This window comes from Bactrocera tryoni, chromosome 5, assembly GCF_016617805.1.
Source record: "Bactrocera tryoni isolate S06 chromosome 5, CSIRO_BtryS06_freeze2, whole genome shotgun sequence".
Taxonomy (NCBI): domain Eukaryota; kingdom Metazoa; phylum Arthropoda; class Insecta; order Diptera; family Tephritidae; genus Bactrocera; species Bactrocera tryoni.
Genome location: NC_052503.1, coordinates 65,392,558 through 65,410,704, shown reverse-complemented (window position 1 = coordinate 65,410,704; position 18,147 = coordinate 65,392,558). Strand labels below are relative to the sequence as shown.

The 18,147-nt window shown below is 33.9% G+C and overlaps 2 protein-coding genes across 2 annotated transcripts; one reads left to right on the top strand and one right to left on the bottom strand.

Annotated features, from left to right (window-relative positions):
• Positions 1-7,236: 7,236 nt before the first annotated feature.
• On the bottom strand, positions 7,237-8,205 carry LOC120778624 (enhancer of split malpha protein). The gene has a single exon (XM_040110508.1). It carries the CDS (start codon positions 8,188-8,190, stop codon positions 7,612-7,614), a length of 579 nt encoding a protein of 192 aa, XP_039966442.1. The 5' UTR covers positions 8,191-8,205; the 3' UTR covers positions 7,237-7,611.
• A 7,875-nt stretch (positions 8,206-16,080) lies between these two features.
• LOC120779158 lies at positions 16,081-16,471 on the top strand. Its single transcript, XM_040111380.1, has one exon. It carries the CDS (start codon positions 16,081-16,083, stop codon positions 16,459-16,461), a length of 381 nt encoding a protein of 126 aa, XP_039967314.1. The 3' UTR covers positions 16,462-16,471.
• The last annotated feature ends 1,676 nt before the right edge of the window (positions 16,472-18,147 follow it).

Below are 18,147 nucleotides of genomic sequence, written 5' to 3'. Positions count from 1 at the left end.
TATTTTGAAGGCGTATGAATAAATATTAAAAAAAACTCCCGTTATTTTTTGAACACACCTCGTCTAAGCACTCGAAGCATTCGTACCGTGATAATTTTTTTGTTTTGTATAAATGTTGAGACCACTGAAGAGACGTGATCTTTTGTAACACCGGACGGCTGTGGAAAGCGTTGGAATGCCGGCCTTGGTTAGGCAGCTGCTCACAAGAAAGGCGGTGTGAGCCGGGGCGTTGTCGTGGTGCAGCTTCCAATCGGCTGCGATGTCTTGTCCCCGACCCGATTGAACCTTCGCTTGAGTCTCTTGAGGACTTCCACGTAAAACTTGGCGTTGACGGTTTGTCCAGTGGGAAGAAATTCATGATGGACGATGTTTATCCTGACTATCCATGTGTTCGGAGACAACTGACCAGCCGCTCGTTCGTTAGCTAGGAACGCCCTCTACCGAATCCAGGCGGTGCGCCCACATTCCGAAGTAAAGTCGGGGCGGAAGAAAATCAATCAGTCCTATTTGTCCCGACATTGTAACCATATTGATTGACCGTGAAATATGTTTTCTAATGAAAAACACCTGAATGCGGTGTATATTAATTTGAAAATTAATAAATTAACAGCTGATTTCAATTCTGTTAAAAATATTGTCCATATGCAAAATAAATAGCAATGTTTCAAAAACTAAAAAAAAATGTTTCTCTCTGAAAACTTCATATTTTTTTCATTTATATGAAATATTCTAATATTATTACACATAAAAATAATGATTTTATTGCATGAATTCATGACTCAGAGTCATATTAATTACTGTTGTCATAATATTTTCCGTTATAACCACACATAAGTGTACAATTCTTATAATTTTTTTCACTGAAATTGCTTCTTCATTGTACTCGTATTCATTAATGAAACTCGATATCAAATTAAATTGTTGAGCTTCGGCCGCAAGTATAGCTCCTGTTCATACGTACTCGGACATACATATGAACATATAACTATATATTTGTATCCATAAATATATCTAACTAAGCATTTATGGCAAGCTTTAAAATTTTGCACTCATACATATATACATGTGTGCATGAGTAATAGTAGACTCAAAAAAAAGGCTACTGCAAATGAAGTCATAAAAATTTGAATTTTCCATAGCGAAACTCATTGGAGCCGGTCATAAAAAAATCGCGCTAAAGTGAGGCGGCATGGAATTTCATTGCAAAGCATATGTGGCTGCAGAAGATATTTATGTTTAGTTGTGCAGAAAGCCCTTTAGCAAATAAAGTCGAATTTTGAGTAATTGAATTCCTATTATTAATTTTTTAATGAAAATATATTTCTAATATTCCTATTATTAATTTTTTAATGAAAATATATTTCTAAAGAAAACTTGCTTATGGTTAGCAAGTTTTAGTTATTAAATTCTTTTGACTAATGCTGTTGCACTTGATAGAAATAATATGAATTTTATTTCTTCAATATTTTTTTTATTATAGTTTTTATTAAAATGTATTAAATAATTATTATTTTTTTGTTAAAATATACTAAATATTTTATTTGTTATGCAATATAAATTATTTAAAATGTTGTCAATTTTAAATGTTTTTGCTTTTAATAATGTATAATTGTTCAAAAATTAAATTAAAAAAATTAATTTTGTTCAGTCCTCGCTTAAAATTGTTCGTAATTAAAACAAGTAAGGAAGGGCTAAGTTCGGGTGTCACCGAACATTTTATACTCTCGCATGATAAAGTGATAATCGAGATTTCATTATCCCTCATTTACATATTTTTCAAATACCGTATTTGTGTAAAGTTTTATTCCGCTATCATCATTGGTTCCTAATGTATACTTATATTATACAGAGAAGGCATCAGATGGAATTCAAAATAGCGTTATATTGGAAGAAAGCGTGGTTGTGAACCGATTTCACCCATATTTCGTACATGTCATCAGGGTGTTAAGAACCGTTATACCGAATTTCATCGGTCTAGTTGTTCCTGAGATATGGTTTTTGGTCCACAAGTGGGCGACGCCACACCCATTTTCAATTTTTAAAAAAAGCCTGGATGCAGCTTCCTTCTGCAATTTTTTCCGTAAAATTTAGTGTTTCTGACGTTTTTTGTTAGTCGGTTAACGCACTTTTAGTGATTTTCAACATAACCTTTGTATGGAAGGTGGGCGTGGTTATTATCCGATTTCTTCCATTTTTGAACTGTATATGAAAATGCCTGAAGGAAACGACTCTACAGAGTTTGGTTGACATAGCTATAGTAGTTTCCGAGATATGTACAAAAAACTTAGTAGGGGGCGAGGCCACGCCCACTTTTCCAAAAAACTTACGTCTAAATATGCCCCTCCTTAATGCGATCCTTTGTGCCAAATTTCACATTAATATCTTTATTTATGGCCTAGTTATGACACTTTATAGGTTTTTAGTTTCCGCCATTTTGTGGGCGTGGCAGTGGGCCGATTTTGCCCATCTTCGAACTTAACCTTCTTATGGAAAGAAGCCAAGAAATACGTGTACCAAGTTTCATCATGATATCTCAATTTTTACTCAAGTTACAGCTTGTACGGACGGACGGACAGACGGACAGACGGACGGACGGACAGACAGACATCCGGATTTCAACTCTACTCGTCACCCTGATCACTTTGGTATATATAACCCTATATCTGACTCTTTTAGTTTTAGGACTTACAAACAACCGTTATGTGAACAAAACTATAATACTCTCCTTAGCAACTTTGTTGGCAGAGTATAAAAATGTTAAGTAAAAAAACTTGAGAACAATAAAAAAAAAACCTTAAGGGCTTAGTAGGGTAATCTGGCCTGTTTTTGACATTTTTTTGCCATTTTTTTTTCAAAGAAATTTTTATTCTACAATAGAACTTTATTCGCATATCATGAGGTATATCGTGGAGTGTCTAAACAAATTTTTTTCGGAAGTTTTTGATGACATCTGTCGGAGAAGTGGCTGGATGAAAGAGATGTGTTTTTTCACTGGCGGGCACGATTTCTCATGTTTGGATCATCTGAAACATAAAAACCCAATTTATTTTTAAAAAGTACGTGAATGGTTATCGTCCCTACTAGAAACTTGAAAAAATGTTGATAAATAAAAAATTTATTAACATTTTTTTTTTTTAATTTTTCCTTATGTTTTTTTACATAAATTTTGTCATAACATTGTCAATAAATTATAAAAAATTATGAATCTAGTAAGGACGATAGCCAGGCGTTTTGTGAAAGTTAAAAAAAAATAAGCAAATCTGTTCAGAAGTTCGACCAGAATCATGTCCGCCAGTTTAAAAAAAAGTGTGTTTTGAGAAAAACGCGTTTAAAGTTTGAGATACTGAAAGGTGCGCACTCCGAACGTCGAGCGATATTATTATGTTTGGGCTTTTTTCGAAACCTTCCAATGGTAAAGTGGGTTTCTACATTAATTGTAAGAGTATAAGGGAACAGAAAATGCAAAAAAAGATTGTTTTGGGAAAAAGATTACCTTATCGACCCCTTAAATATTAATTTTATGAAAATATTAATTAAAACAAGTAAGGAAGGGCTAAGTTCGGGTGTCACCAAACATTTTATACTCTCGCATGATAAAGTGATAATCGAGATTTCATTATACGTCGTTTACATATTTTTCAAATACCGTATTTTTGTAAAGTTTTATTCCGCTATCATCATTGGTTCCAAATGTATACATATGTATATTATACAGAGAAGGCATCAAATGGAATTCAAAATAGCGTTATGTTGGAAGAAGGCGTGGTTGTGAACCGATTTCACCCATATTTCGTACATGTCATCAGGGTGTTAAGAAAATATTATATACCGAATTTCATTGAAATCGGTCTAGTAGTTCCTGAGATATGGTTTTTAGTCCATAAGTAGGCGGCGCCACGCCCATTTTCAATTTAAAAAAAAGGCTGGGTACAGCTTCCTTCTGCCACTTCTTCCGTAAAATTTAGTGTTTCTGACGTTTTTTGTTAGTCGGTTAACGCACTTTTAGTGATTTTCAACATAACCTTTGTATGGGAGGTGGGCGTGGTTATTATCCGATTTCTTCTATTTTTGAACTGTATATGAAAATGCCTGAAGGAAACGACTCTATAGAGTTTGGTTAACATAGCTATAGTAGTTTCCGAGATATGTACAAAAAACTTAGTAAGGAACGCGGCCACGGCCACTTTTCCAAAAAATTACGTCCTCATATGCACCTCCTTAATGCGATCCTTTGTGTCAAATTTCACTTTAATATCTTTATTTATGACTTAGTTATGACACTTTATAGGTTTCGGTTTACGCAATTTTGTGGGCGTGGCAGTTGACCGATTTTACCCATCTTCGAACTTAACCTTCTTATGAAGCCAAGAAATTGGTGTACCAAGTTTCATCATGATATCTCAATTTTTACTCAAGTTACAGCTTGCACGGACGGACGGTCGGATGGACAGACAGACATCCGGATTTCAATTCTACTCGTCACCCTGATCATTTTGGTATATATAACCCTATATCTGACTCTTTTAGTTTTAGGACTTACAAACAACCGTTATGTGAACAAAACTATAATACTCTCCTTAGCAACTTTGTTGGCAGAGTATAAAAATGTTAAATAAAAAAACTTGAGAACAACAAAAAAACCTTAAGGTCTTAGTAGGTTAATCTGGACTGTTTTTTTGAAATTTTTTTGACATTTTTTTTCAAAGAAATTTTTATTCTACAATAGAACTTTATTCGCATATCATGAGGTATATCGTGGAGTGTCTAAACAAATTTTTTCGGAATTTTTTGATGACATCTGTCGGAGAAGTGGCTGGATGAAAGAGATGTGTTTTTTCACTGGCGGGCACGATTTCTCATGTTTGGATCATCTGAAACATAAAAACCCAATTTATTTTTAAAAAGTACGTGAATGGTTATCGTCCCTACTAGAAACATGAAAAAATGTTGATAAATAAAAAATTTATTAACGTTTTTTTTTATGTTTTCCTTATGTTTTTTTACATACATTTTGTCATGACATTGTCAATAAATTATAAAAAATTATGAATCTAGTAAGGACGATAGCCAGGCGTTTTGTGAACATTAAAAAAAAATTAAGCAAATCGGTTCAGTAGTTCGACCGGAATCATGTCCGCCAGTTTAAAAAAGTGTGTTTTGAGAAAAATGCGTTTAAAGTTTGAGGTACGGAAAGGTGTGCACTACGAACGCTCCGAACGTCGAGCGATATTATTATTTTTGGGCTTTTTTTCGAAACCTTCCAATGGTAAAGTGGGTTTCTACATTAATTGTAAGGGTATAAGGGAACAGAAATTGCAAAAAAAAAAATATTTTTTTTAAAGATTACCCTACTGACCCTTTAAATATTAATTTTATGAAAATATTAATTAACCTCAACTGATTTATTGTAATAAATTATCATTACTAAGCTTTATTTATTACAATTAATAATTTTAATATTTGATAAATAGCTTTACTGTTTAGTTTTTTTGATACTTAACTTTTAGTATAAGCTGATTTTATTTTTAAGCTGAACACATGTATTAAGGAAACCATCATGAAGAAATTTTTGAGTAAAAAATTTTGTTTTTAGTATTTTCCAAAATATTTTTATTTATTGCTAAGCGTTTCTTTTCTGTTATTATTTATGCCAGTTTAATTCATTTTACTTTATTTTACTTTACTTCATTTTATTTAATAAAAATTTTATTTTAATGTTTTTTTTATACCCTGAGTGGGGTATATTAAGTTTGCCACGAAGTTTGTAACACCCAGAAGGAAACGTCAGAGACCCAATCAAAAAAATATATATGTAAATGAACAACATGATGAGCTACGTTGACTTAGCCATGTTCGTCTGTCCGAACCTGAGGGTCTAGAGGTTTTAGGATATCTCGTTGAAAGTTTGTACACTTGCTTTTCTCATCAAGAAGCTGTCCATTTGATGAAACCGCCGCTATCGCACCTCTATATTATATAGTTGCCATACAAACTAAACGATCAGAATTATTTTCTTATAAGGGAACCATTTTTATTTCATGATATCTTCTCGAAATTTGGTATGGACAATTGTTCAAAGCATTACTAAAATCTCCGAAGTTTATGTTAAGATCGAGTAACTATAGCATAAAGTTGTCACACACAGAACGTTCGGAATTAAATCCTTATATAGGAAACTATTTCATTTGATGTGGTATCTTTACGAAATTTGATACGGCTTATTGTTTGAAGCAACGGTATAACCTCTGAAGATTGTTTAAATCGGACTACTATAGCATACAGCTGCCATACAAAAAGAACGATCGTTCCTTGCATGAAAAACTTTTTTATTTGCGAAGTTATCGTCACGAAATTTGGGTTGGAATATTTTCCAAAATAAGGCAGCAATCTCTAAAGGAATTGTTCAGATCGGACCACTATAGCATATAGCTGACCTACAAACTGAACGATCAAAATCGTTTACCTGTATGAAGAAATGTTTTATGTTTTATGTCTTCATGAAATTTGGCATGTTCAGATCGGACCATTTCTATAAAAACTGACCAATAAAAAAGCAAGTGCTTTTGCAGAATATATTGTCTGTGTATGATATCATAACTTCGGTCGAATCAATTTGTGTTTAACGTTTTTTCTTGTTTTTTGCTCAAAAAATAGTTGTCATACATATTTTAGAATTCTGTTTTGAATATTATTACCAAAATTGAGTTGAACTACACGTTTAAGAAAATTCTTTTTCATAAACTCTAATTATTCCAATATGTAATTAAAGAAAAGCGAGTAAATTAGAGTTTTTTATATTTTTTTATTAATTTCTTTTAAATTGCATAATTTTTGAAAAGTAAATTTAATATTTTTATTATTTTTTGCCATAAAAATATAAATATTTTTCAATTTTTTTTGCCATAAAAATATTTTTTTTCCATAAAAATAGAAATATGCTTGAAAAATAAATTTAATATTTTTTTATTTTTTGCCATAAAAATACAAATATTTTTCAATTTTTTTTTCCATAAAAATAGAAATATGCTTGAAAAATAAATTTAATTTTTTTTTATTTTTTGCCATAAAAATACAAATATTTTTCAATTTTTTTTTGTCATAAAATATTTTTTTTCCATAAAAATTCAAATATGTTTCAATTACTTGATATTCTCCTTTAGCCTTTATTTTGTACAAAAACAGGAGCTCCTCTAGTCATATATGTACATACAACTTTTAATAATTTTTTTCCTTAACAAAAAAATTTACAAAATTGCTTCTGTTAATTTCCTAACAAATGTATGCAGAGAATAGCACACTACTTTTCTTGCGAAAAGTAACGGTATTTCTCAGCAGCATTTTTACAATTTCTCTGTGCCTACTCTTGCGCCCTACTCGCTGCACCAGCGTTTACTGACACCCAGTTGACGTCCAAATTTCCCGTCTATTTCTGCTTTCCACAAGGTCGCAGTGACCAAACCTTGCTTTTTGCAGCGAACGCACTTGTGCCGCCTGGCAGACGCCGGTAGCCGTTGAAAATCCCTTTTCTATATTAAACCCGAACGTAATTTCAATACCCTACAACTTCAGCGTATCAGCTTAAATTATTACAACATCAACGGAGTCAGCGGTCTATGCTTGCCCCCAACGATCCATAAAGTTCCATTGAATATTATACGGTTCAATGGTCTGACGTTGCAGCGAAGTCCAGAAGAACGTGCCGGCATTGGTGCGCGCGAAATGCACGGGCACATAGAATTCATCCTTCTCCACCGTCTGCAGGCGATGCGTGCCGTCTGCATTGTATACAACGATAGCCGCGCCATCCTCGCACATGTGCATCTCCTCGACAAGCCGCTGCTCAAGATCTTCATTGGCGCGATTGTCCATCTCGTTGGCGAGCCACTCGAAGTCAGCATCGCGTTCGCCATTCGGCGAGGCAGCGAGGTAAGAGTTGCGTTTTTGTTGGCTTTTCGTGCGTGACTTGAAGACGCGTCCCAATAGCGGTTTCAGCAGGTTCTTAATGCGGCGTGAGGGTGATACTTTGGATTTCTGCTGTATGGTGGACCAGTGTTGCAGGAGTGAGGTGTGTTGTAAGCTGCTCTGCTGCAGCAGTGTTTGATTTGTTGCGGCAATGTAACTGTTGTTATGCTTATTGCTGTTGTTGTTGCAGTCATATTGCATTGACATATTGTTGATTGCGGCAGACATCTTGTTTGTTGTATTAGTTGTTGTTGTTGTCGTAATAATAAAAATATCACTTCAATAAATCACAATTTATTTATTTCTTGGTTTCTTGCTTTCAACTTTGCTTTGCTTGCTTTGCTACTACTTCTTCGTTTGCTTGTAAGAATATTGCTACTAGTTGTTGCCACTTGCGTTGCTCAAACGTGAATGTCTGCTCTGCACGCTCTTGCACCGCTTCTTATAGTTTCTTTTCGGCTGCACTGAGGTGTAAGCAATGAGAGCGCCTGTGCGTAAGCGCAGCATCTCGGCCAATCAGCGCGCCCGTACGAGCGGCAGGTGCGCGCCAAGAAAAATTCCCAAGCATCAAATAACACTGTACACGTAGCAGTTGTGTTGGCGTTGTTGTTGCTGCTGCTGCTGCTGCTGCTGCTGTTGTCAGTGCAATGGGATACTTTAACAATCAGCGTCTCAGCGCACACGTGTGCTCTCACAAGGATCAGCAAATAAGAAAAATTAAGGATCGTTAGTGTTTTGTAAGATACCTGCAGGCAGGTCCTTTGCGAAAACACGTTGGACACGGAGCGTGAGAAACTATTCGCAGATAAACAAAAATAATAAAAGGTTTTCTTATTTTGCTGATTTTTTTTTTAAATTTCTGTTTTTCTATTTTGTACACCTCGTCCTGACCGTTGCGAACGTGTCCTACTTGCTGACACGCCAACGTATTTTAACGTATTTTACGTGACTTGCCACTATTATTATCCTGCTGCTGGGAAAAAGTGAGGCTGCTGCTCCTGCTGCCGTGCTTGATGATGAGTCAGTTGTGTCTTCTCAGCACTGTTCAGGTTCTTTCGTAGCGTGGGAACGTCTTTTTCTCGCTATTAAATCAAATTGCTTGTGCCTTTTGTTGTGGTCCTTCTTAATTTGATCCTTTAGTGCTGCTGCTGCGGTACAGCTATGCGCGATCCTTGCTGCGCTCTGCTCTGCTTCTCAATCGTGTTGTGTCTACTTATTTGTTTATTTTTAGCGATCTGCTGTTGGAGTCGCAGTTGTTGTTGTTTAGCTTTATGTTTTGTTATACTTCTTTTGCACTTTTTGTTGTGTAAATTAATATCTCTGCCATATGTTGCCGTTTAGCTGCCTTTACCCATCATTGCAGCACAAGTGTTTCTTCATGGAATTTTCGTTGTAGTTGTTGTTTATTTAATATTTATTTTAATTTCTGGTTTAATTTGGTTTTTGGAGGAGTTTTGGACGTTGCACTAACTGATTGGCGTACACTGAGAAGAAATAAATGATACTTGTGCTAATAAAGGCCTTCGGAGCAGCACTTTATTTTCTTCTAGGTGGAATTAATTTGAAATATGTAATGCTGAGTACATTAACTAACGGTTTTTTCAAAGGCTTGCAACTATTTTCAAATTCAATTCGTGGATCCCTCCTTTTTTTTTAAGAAAAAAACACAGAAATTTCAAATTTAATGGTGAATGTTTATTATCATTTAAACATATTTTGTCATAGATTTTTTTTAAATTATCTCTTTCAAATGTTGGCCGCGGCTACGTCTGAGATGATCAATCCATTGAGTTCAATTTTCGATGACTCGTTCGAGCATTTCGACTGGTAACTGGTGAATGACACGCGTGATGTTTTGCTCCAAGGTCTGAATCGAAGCGGAATGGTCCGCATAGACTTTAGACTTTACATGTGTCCAAGGGAAAAAGTAGAATTTATCTGCTCACCTAAGTGTTTTCTCAATAAATTCATTGTTTGATCCGATGTGTGGGAAGTGGTGCCTCGTTGAAACCAAATGTCGCTGAGATCACCAGTTTCAATTTCAGGCATCAGATTTGAAGAAATATGGAGGGATGATTCTCCCGTCCTATCGAACCGTTATTTTTTCTGGATGAAATGGCAGCTCTTGAATCTCTTCAGGTTGCTATTCAACACGAATGCGGTAATTTTGCTGTTTTACAAATCCATTGAGATAGAAATGGGTCTCATCGCTGAACGAAATTTGGCTCAAAAACTTCGGATCTACTGGGAACATTTCAAAAGCTCAAAGAGTGAAGCGATGTCGAAGCGTCTTCACTTCTTTCACAATATGTAATTTGTATATAAAATGCACCATGTCGTCTAATACTTCATTCCAAGTTGCTGCGAATGGCGTCGAATCGATTCTCCACAGTCTTTGTGTCCACTCTTAGCTACGGCTGCTATATTTTCTTCACTGGGTGCTGAACGTGGCTAGGTCTCAAGATGGGTTATGGTGTTGCGAATAGTACGCTCAGTAGGCCGATTATGTTGACCATAAGTTGAGCGAAGCGCTCGAAACACATTATTTATAGAACTTGAATTTTCGTAATAAATTTGAGCGAATTGCAAACGTTGTTAAAGCGTAAGTCTTTCCATGAAAAAATGCCAAACAATACTGAGCAAAAATGACATAACAGCTTGGCACGACTCCCTTGGATCACCTGTTATATATTTGTCCACAAGAACTTTTAGGGTACCTCAATATATATTTTCAAAATCATTCTTTCGAAATTATTTTCAGTAATATCTATAACTTACAGTGGAGTTCTCAAAAAATTTAACTTATGGAACCATTCGACAAATATATTTTACATTTTTTGCCGAAGAAGCAAAACTAATACTTTCAGAGATCATTTTGTTTAAGCCTACGATAGTCAACTGATCGACTTATTAAACACCGCTCGTCGATTTAGAACTGACATCAATCTACCTTTACTTACTTTTATCCGGTAGTTATTCATTATTATTGTAGGTAACGTTTTTTGATTATACCACTACAGCCAGGATTACAGGGAAGACCACAAAAAATCTTCTAGATAGGTCTTTAGTCCCAATGTTGATCGTATTTCCACGTAGCAGGTTATTCGATATTAGATCATGTCGATGTTGTTGGAAATAATGAAACAAACGCGATTTACCATCTGCGAATTTATCTAACTACTGTCGAATAGTTTAAAAAAACTTCACCGATTGCCATAATTGGGTCAGGCATTGTTGAAAGCTAAACCCGACTGCTTCTCGGTCAAAATGAAGGGTGTACATTTCTCAAGATTTGATTTTCAGGTATTTTTAAAGCTTTGTTTCATATAAACTTTTAGGAGGGGATGTAAGACAGTTACAGAAGAATCATGGCTGCACTTAAAGCTACTAAATGCATTACTGGCTACTACTTTCCAGCTTGTATTTCTCATTCTGTTCTTCTTCTTAGTGGCATCGAAAAAATATCGAGCTAAATATCGATTAGGCCGTACCTAACCTTACTTTTTTAACTTCTGTTTTTACTTTCTTTTTACTGCAATGGTATTATTTCGCCTAAACGCTTAGACTAATTGTATATTTCTGCCAATGAAGCTAACCTTACTTGCTTTCTTTGCAACTATTTCACCTAACTTAACTATATTTTTTCTTTAACAATTTCAAATGTCAATATTAAGATTAGTATCAGAGTATCATTTAACTATAGTTTCATGAAATTCCGTTAAAGTTAGTTAGACCTTCTAACTGTATGTAACCCCTTAATAATTCCCTCTGTCCTTCGTAATTTAAAAATTTTACTTATTTTTTCTCTCAGTGTATTAGTATGCTGTCCGTCATATCAAATTGCCCGCAAATCAGGCTAACCCATTAAGCTTCATTGCCATTTCTTATGCTCTTAACCTACCTACACATGTACAGTCATACACACCACAAGGCAATATTGCAGAAATTTCTGTGTTTATGTTTTTGTTGTATTGAAATTCACTTTTTCTACCTATTGTACGAGTATGCCTTGCTGAATGTCAAACCTGTTTCGAAATTAAGTGAAATTTATGTATGTGGCCGACCAGAAAAAGGATTCGCTGTGAGGAAGCCTTGCAAAGGTAAAGGCATAGCAGGAGAGAAATCGGCGATAGGCACGTAAATGACATAAAATTGAAGCGAGGCAAAAAAACCGAAACTAAAAATAAACAAAAACAAGTGAAACACAACACGTAACTGAAAAAAAAACACAAAAAATGCGTAGCAGAGCATTGAAAGCAAGAAATCAAAATAACAGGTTACGTATTGTGTGAGCACGTTCGAAAATAAAGGGGAAGCAGTGTGGGAAAGGAAGGCAGCGAGCGCGGGGTTGAGCGTGATCTACACGGAACGCTCTTAACGATGTACAGTTTTTTTGAAGCTGTGTTGTCCGCGAAGAAGCCCCAACTCAGTGTTCTTGTTAGTTTCTTTAAATTAAAATTAATTTCTAGCTTCTTTCGCTCTCTGTTTTTTACATGTCACTAACAAATTAGGGGTTGTTGCATGCTTATATTTTGGTTGAAGGCATAAATAACGCACGATTTATGCTCGAAATACTTGTATAATTTCTTTTAACGTGAAAAGGGTTCATTTTAAATTTTTTGTGGATTTTCAACACATTTTGGCTTTGTCAGCCTTAATGACTTTAGGCGGAGTCTGAATAGGACGAATCGACAATTAGCTGCTTTTCAACGCTAATGTTCCATAATCGTGACTTTTGTCAAGTTTGTTATGGTAATATTTGCAACTTTAACTCATCTTTGTTGAATTTATTTGTACAGGTTTATTAATGTTACCCCTCCTGACTCTTCGTTGTATAATAATATGCATATATTTGTATATACTCAACATATCTTATTATAGTTTTAAAAATAGTTTTTAAGTTCGCTGTTGGGTTCATAAAAACATGTTGATTCACCACTAATTACGCGCTTCTTTTATTAGAAAATAACCTCACCCTTTGCACCAAAAATTATAGTTTTGAATATGACATATAACTTCCTAATGTTAGAATAATGGATTGTAAATATTCCATTCTTTAGTTTTGTGTGATATCTGAAGTTGTGAAACGTGGTACTACACATTTCAATGCTCATTTTGGAGTTAATATCGGCACCAACTACGAACAACTACCTTAGCTATTGTGATCGAATTGTAGTGCTTGGAGTAATGTTAATTATACCCAATTGGTACTTTGTTTAACTCCCACGTGAGACCTAAATAATGTAGGGATCATACTAGAGAGCTGTAGATTTGATTGGTCTTAATTAGATACAGTCTGGGTACAGTAAATTTGAGACTATCATTTTGTTAAGGTGTTCTTACCCTTAAGGGGGGAGCCTGCCTTAGAAGCTTCAAAAATCTATTATTTTTTTTTGCTTAAATCTCTTTAAAAATAATATAAGAATATGTCCCCAAAGTTTTAGATGGGAATTCAAAATATTTTCGGAGCTAGAAGGGAAATAGTGACCGAGCGTCTAGCAGATATATGAGCGATTGGGCAAAAAGCGAAAACTTTGACGCGCGATTTCTCGGCTTTTCATTTTTATGATTTTTCTTAATTGGCGGGAAGAATATCGAATGTATAATAATAAAAAAAATTGAGAAGACTCCTCAAGTACATAAGAATAAATCCTAAAAGTTTCATTTCAATCAGACATTTCTTTCCTTTCCAAAAAAATACTTGAAAATATAGATTTTTTGAAGCCTCTAAAGCAGGCTCCCCCCTTAATAAATATTTCACTTTAACGGTTAAGCGGGAACTGTCAGTTTATACTATAGTCTTTAGGGGGTTACATGGGTTTCAGAAAATATATGTTTTATATGTTTTTATTTTAAATCTTTAATATCTTTAGAATATTGTCCTAAATGTTTAAGTTTCTCCGAGTAATAGTTTTGAAGTTGCAGTCTTGAAGTTTGCGCACTCGAGTTCAGCTTAATAAAACTCGTCGATCTTAATGAAATTTTAAACAGGCCTTTGAGTTATAATCGATATGGTTTTGAACGAGAGATTTTTTTCTAATAGCAGTCATTTAAAAAAACTTGTCAAATTTTCCATTTTTTATTTTAATTTTTTAGTAAAAGCGCCTGCCAAAAATACATTTTTCTATTTTTCGTTTTTCCTTCGTCCAATACCTAGTTAATTAGAGCATGCATTTTTTCTTTTTACTTCGCATGAACCTGTAAGAAGTTCTGCTATCCACGCGGAGACACCTTTTTTCGAGGGACTGCTGGAAATGACGTAGTAATGGCGCAGTTTTAAATATTCTTCTTGGAAACTTTCACATAATCTTTATAAAATATGCACTATCTTTGAAATAATTAAAAGTCTGAATAAAATATTTAAATATAAATAAATATTGCAAATAAGCCGTTTTGTGCTCGAGAAAACCTTTGTAACATTAAAATAGACTTACTTTTGAACTCAACATTATTATCTGATATTACTTGTAAAGGTTAAGGATTTCCGATGTGATTCGATGTGACTATACGCATGTGATATGAAGAATATATTGCAATGGCATTTATGAATTTCATACCTAAGTCAATTTAATTTTAGTGGAATTCCGAACAATTGATTATTGATATATAATTTTGTACCATTGTGTAACTAATCTTTATGCCATAGATATCAGTGATGTTAACAAGCTATGTGATATCGTATCATTATTTACTTCTTGATGAACATAAGTACATGACTTGTATAGGAAATGTTATTTGAACTCAAGCGACTAAATTCTTTTTGTTTTTAAGTATTTTCATGTCATACTTGGATGAGAAAGAGATATTTCTATCCATCAAAAAGTGATTTGAGTAGCAATTGTGTATCTAACTCAAAAATGTATATGTAGTAATTATTTGGTTAAATTCTGTAAACAAATATTTATATTACTTAAAATTAATGCTGTGATTTGATACGTTTCCAAGTGATTATATATATGCCTACATAATGATATAATAACGATGTGGTATGTTATATGATTGTATATCTCATATAACGTAATGTCGTATGATATCAGATGAAGCACTATCAGCCAAGTCTTTCCAAGAAAAAACTATATCAAGATACGTAACATCGTATAATAAAATAAAATTTGCTTAATATTGTATGACATCATGTGATGTTTTATAGTATGATTTTTTTCACCGAATATCACATGTTATCATATGATGTAATATCGTATGATTTAATATCATGTGGAGTAACATGTGCAGTAATATCGTATAAAGATCGACTATATATATGTATATATGATATCGAATTTATATTGATAGCAGTGACTATTTAGGAATGAGAAAATCTAATAAAAAAATATCATATAATTTAGTTTTCTAAAAAAAAATTTAAAAAATCTTATTATCACTGTAATATTATTATAAATCCTTGTGAAGATTTCACAGTACTTCATTTTTGAGTGCATTAATCTGTATTATTATTTTAAAAAGGTTTTTTTTCGAAATAGTTTCTCTGCTGTCAAAAATCTTATTTTGTTTTTTTGATGAACATTAAGAAGTCACAAAATTTCTTGAGTTTTGTTAGATAAGTGCATACACATATACAAGTACATATGTGCACTGTTATCTGCCAGGCGATAATAATGCATAAGTGCCATAGGAAAGCAAATATCTGTATGTAAGTAGAAGGTCCTCATATCTTTGCAAATAATGATCACAATGTAAACATTGGTAATCAGAAAAACAAAAAAAAATAGTATTATTTGTGCTAACCATTCTAAATATGTGCATAGATATTCAATAGCAGCAAGTGATAAGCGTGTTGTCCTCAAGAGCAACGTATAGCGAGAAGCAAAACAAGCAATATGCCATATTTATTTTGTGAAATTCTCAAATTACACAAACAAAGCGGTGCAGAAAATTACCCTTACACTCATTGGTCTTCAAAACGATGTTGTCTTCAACAAGGGTTGTTCTACGCTTGCGCAGAGGTATAAATAGTCAGCGTGGCAAGGAGCAGAACATCATTCGTAGCCTTGCACACGAGCGAGCAACTTAACTCCAAAGTCAAACAACGTATTAACATCAACGAAGTAAAATTCATTACTAAAAAACGTAAAACCTTAAACAACGCAACAACAAAAAATGTCTTACGCTAAACTCAAGAATACTTGCAACGCCAGCACTTTGGCCGAGCAAAGTAACAAAAAACCGAATTACACACCAGGCAAGGCGTTGAAGCAGACATTCAAGTTAATTAAAAGCGTCTTCAAGTCAACAACAGTCAGCAAAGCAGACGACAACAACAATGTGAAGCAACAAATCACAGTCACAAAACCACAAGCAGTAACTGAGATGCCGCAAGCAGCAATCGAGCCACTGCAACTTCAACACGAAGTCGAAGCGTCCGAACTCAACTCTAGCATACTAACCACTTGCTCAACACTCAGCGCTGAGGAGTACGAGAACGAATTGAATGAGGTAGCTGAGTTGGTGACCGCAAACAAATCGATCATTGTTGAGTAAACTGTTGACGAACGCTACGATACTTCACTGATGTTCGTGGATGTTGATGAATCTTATTGGCAAGCCGTTGGTGCCTTCTAGGACCTGGTTCGTCCTTAAACCGCACCGTTTACAATACCACAACAAACGCTTTATATTCTCGAAGCTTTAATAGTTTATATATAGCTATGCGTATATACATATGTACATATATGTGTGTGTGATGCAGTCGAACTGCCAAGCTTTGTTCTCGATGTGCCCTCGCCCTTATACGTTCTACATACTCACTCCATCTTTGAGAGTGCGCATGTAGACTGGCAATTAACATAATATCGATGAACCTCTGAAAGCTTTAATTGTAGTATATCATTTGTCTTCCAAATAGTTGTAAGTCAGTATAAGAGGAAATGTATGTATTTTAGTTGAAAAGTTTTGATATAAAATTCAATTGTAAAACTGAAATTTGTTGATTGTTTTATTGCTTTTGGTATAATGGTTGCTTTGAGTCATTTGTGTCGTCCATAGTTGGTAAAAATAAATCTAACACTTCGTTTCACCGAAAAAGTTGACATTGGAGGTTTTTAGTTTAAAGCAGTTTCAGGTTTGTGGGTAGAAAATGTTATTGAAATTCGTAGATGTTTATTTAGACGTGTTAAAGAGCTGCATTTTTATTCAATTTCTAACTATTCTCGCTATTCACAGACAAAAGTGTTTGAAATCTTCTACTGATATAGGTTTTATTGAGCAATAACAACGTAGAGATCATATTAAAACATTTGTGTGCCAATTCGAAACTATATCTCAGAACGCGCTAAAACAAAGGCATCGTAAAATGGTATATGAAGAAAATACATCAGCATTAAAATTATGATGTTAATACAAAAGGCAATATCAAATTCCATCACACAGCTTGTAATGCATTTTATAATGGCATAAGATTACAACAATATGTTTTACATAAAAGTACGCAAATCACTATGCTCCAATTTTCGCTATACTTGGATGATATTCTTATTTTATTTTTCTATAAAATAAATATAGAACTCAATCCGAGATGTCAATACTTTACAAAATTTCATCTGAAATCGTGGTAGAACTCCAAACATTATACTTACAGCGGTTTGCGATAAGGTTTGTTGGTTGTTAATTTATGTTATATATTCATTCAATTCAATTTTCAGATCGAATTTATAATTGTGAATGAATGACTTAAAGAGTGTAAAGCTTACTCTTTTAGTATGTCATAAGAAAAGTTCTGAAGAAAAGCATTTCTTAGAGTATGATAGATTGAGCTCATAGAATCAAATTTTTGGTTTTGGTTTTGATTGCTTGACATATAGAAGTGAAGAATTATAGGAGATGCAACCCTTAAATTTCAAAAAAAAATGTATTCAAAATGTCGCTTCAGCAAAAATCACACATAAAGGCATTACGCCTTCTTTTATATGCCATTTTCCATGAGATTACCAGTAAATCTGACAGCGTGTTTTTATGACTATCGTATACATTAAATATTATTCCAAGAAAATGTTTAAAAAAAGACATAAACTATTCTATCATTTAAATGGAATCAAACTGAACACAGTGTGCTAAATTTTACTAAAATCGGTTCAGTAGTTTAGGATTTTACCCCGGACAAACAGTTAAGTTTTGTTATACCACAATTTATGTGACGTCCCACGGAAAGCGATAAAAAGTAACCTATGT

Coding starts and splice junctions, on each gene's coding strand:
- LOC120778624 (XM_040110508.1), bottom strand. CDS start 8,190: ATGTCTGCCGCAATCAACAATATGTCAATGCAATATGACTGCAACAAC.
- LOC120779158 (XM_040111380.1), top strand. CDS start 16,081: ATGTCTTACGCTAAACTCAAGAATACTTGCAACGCCAGCACTTTGGCC.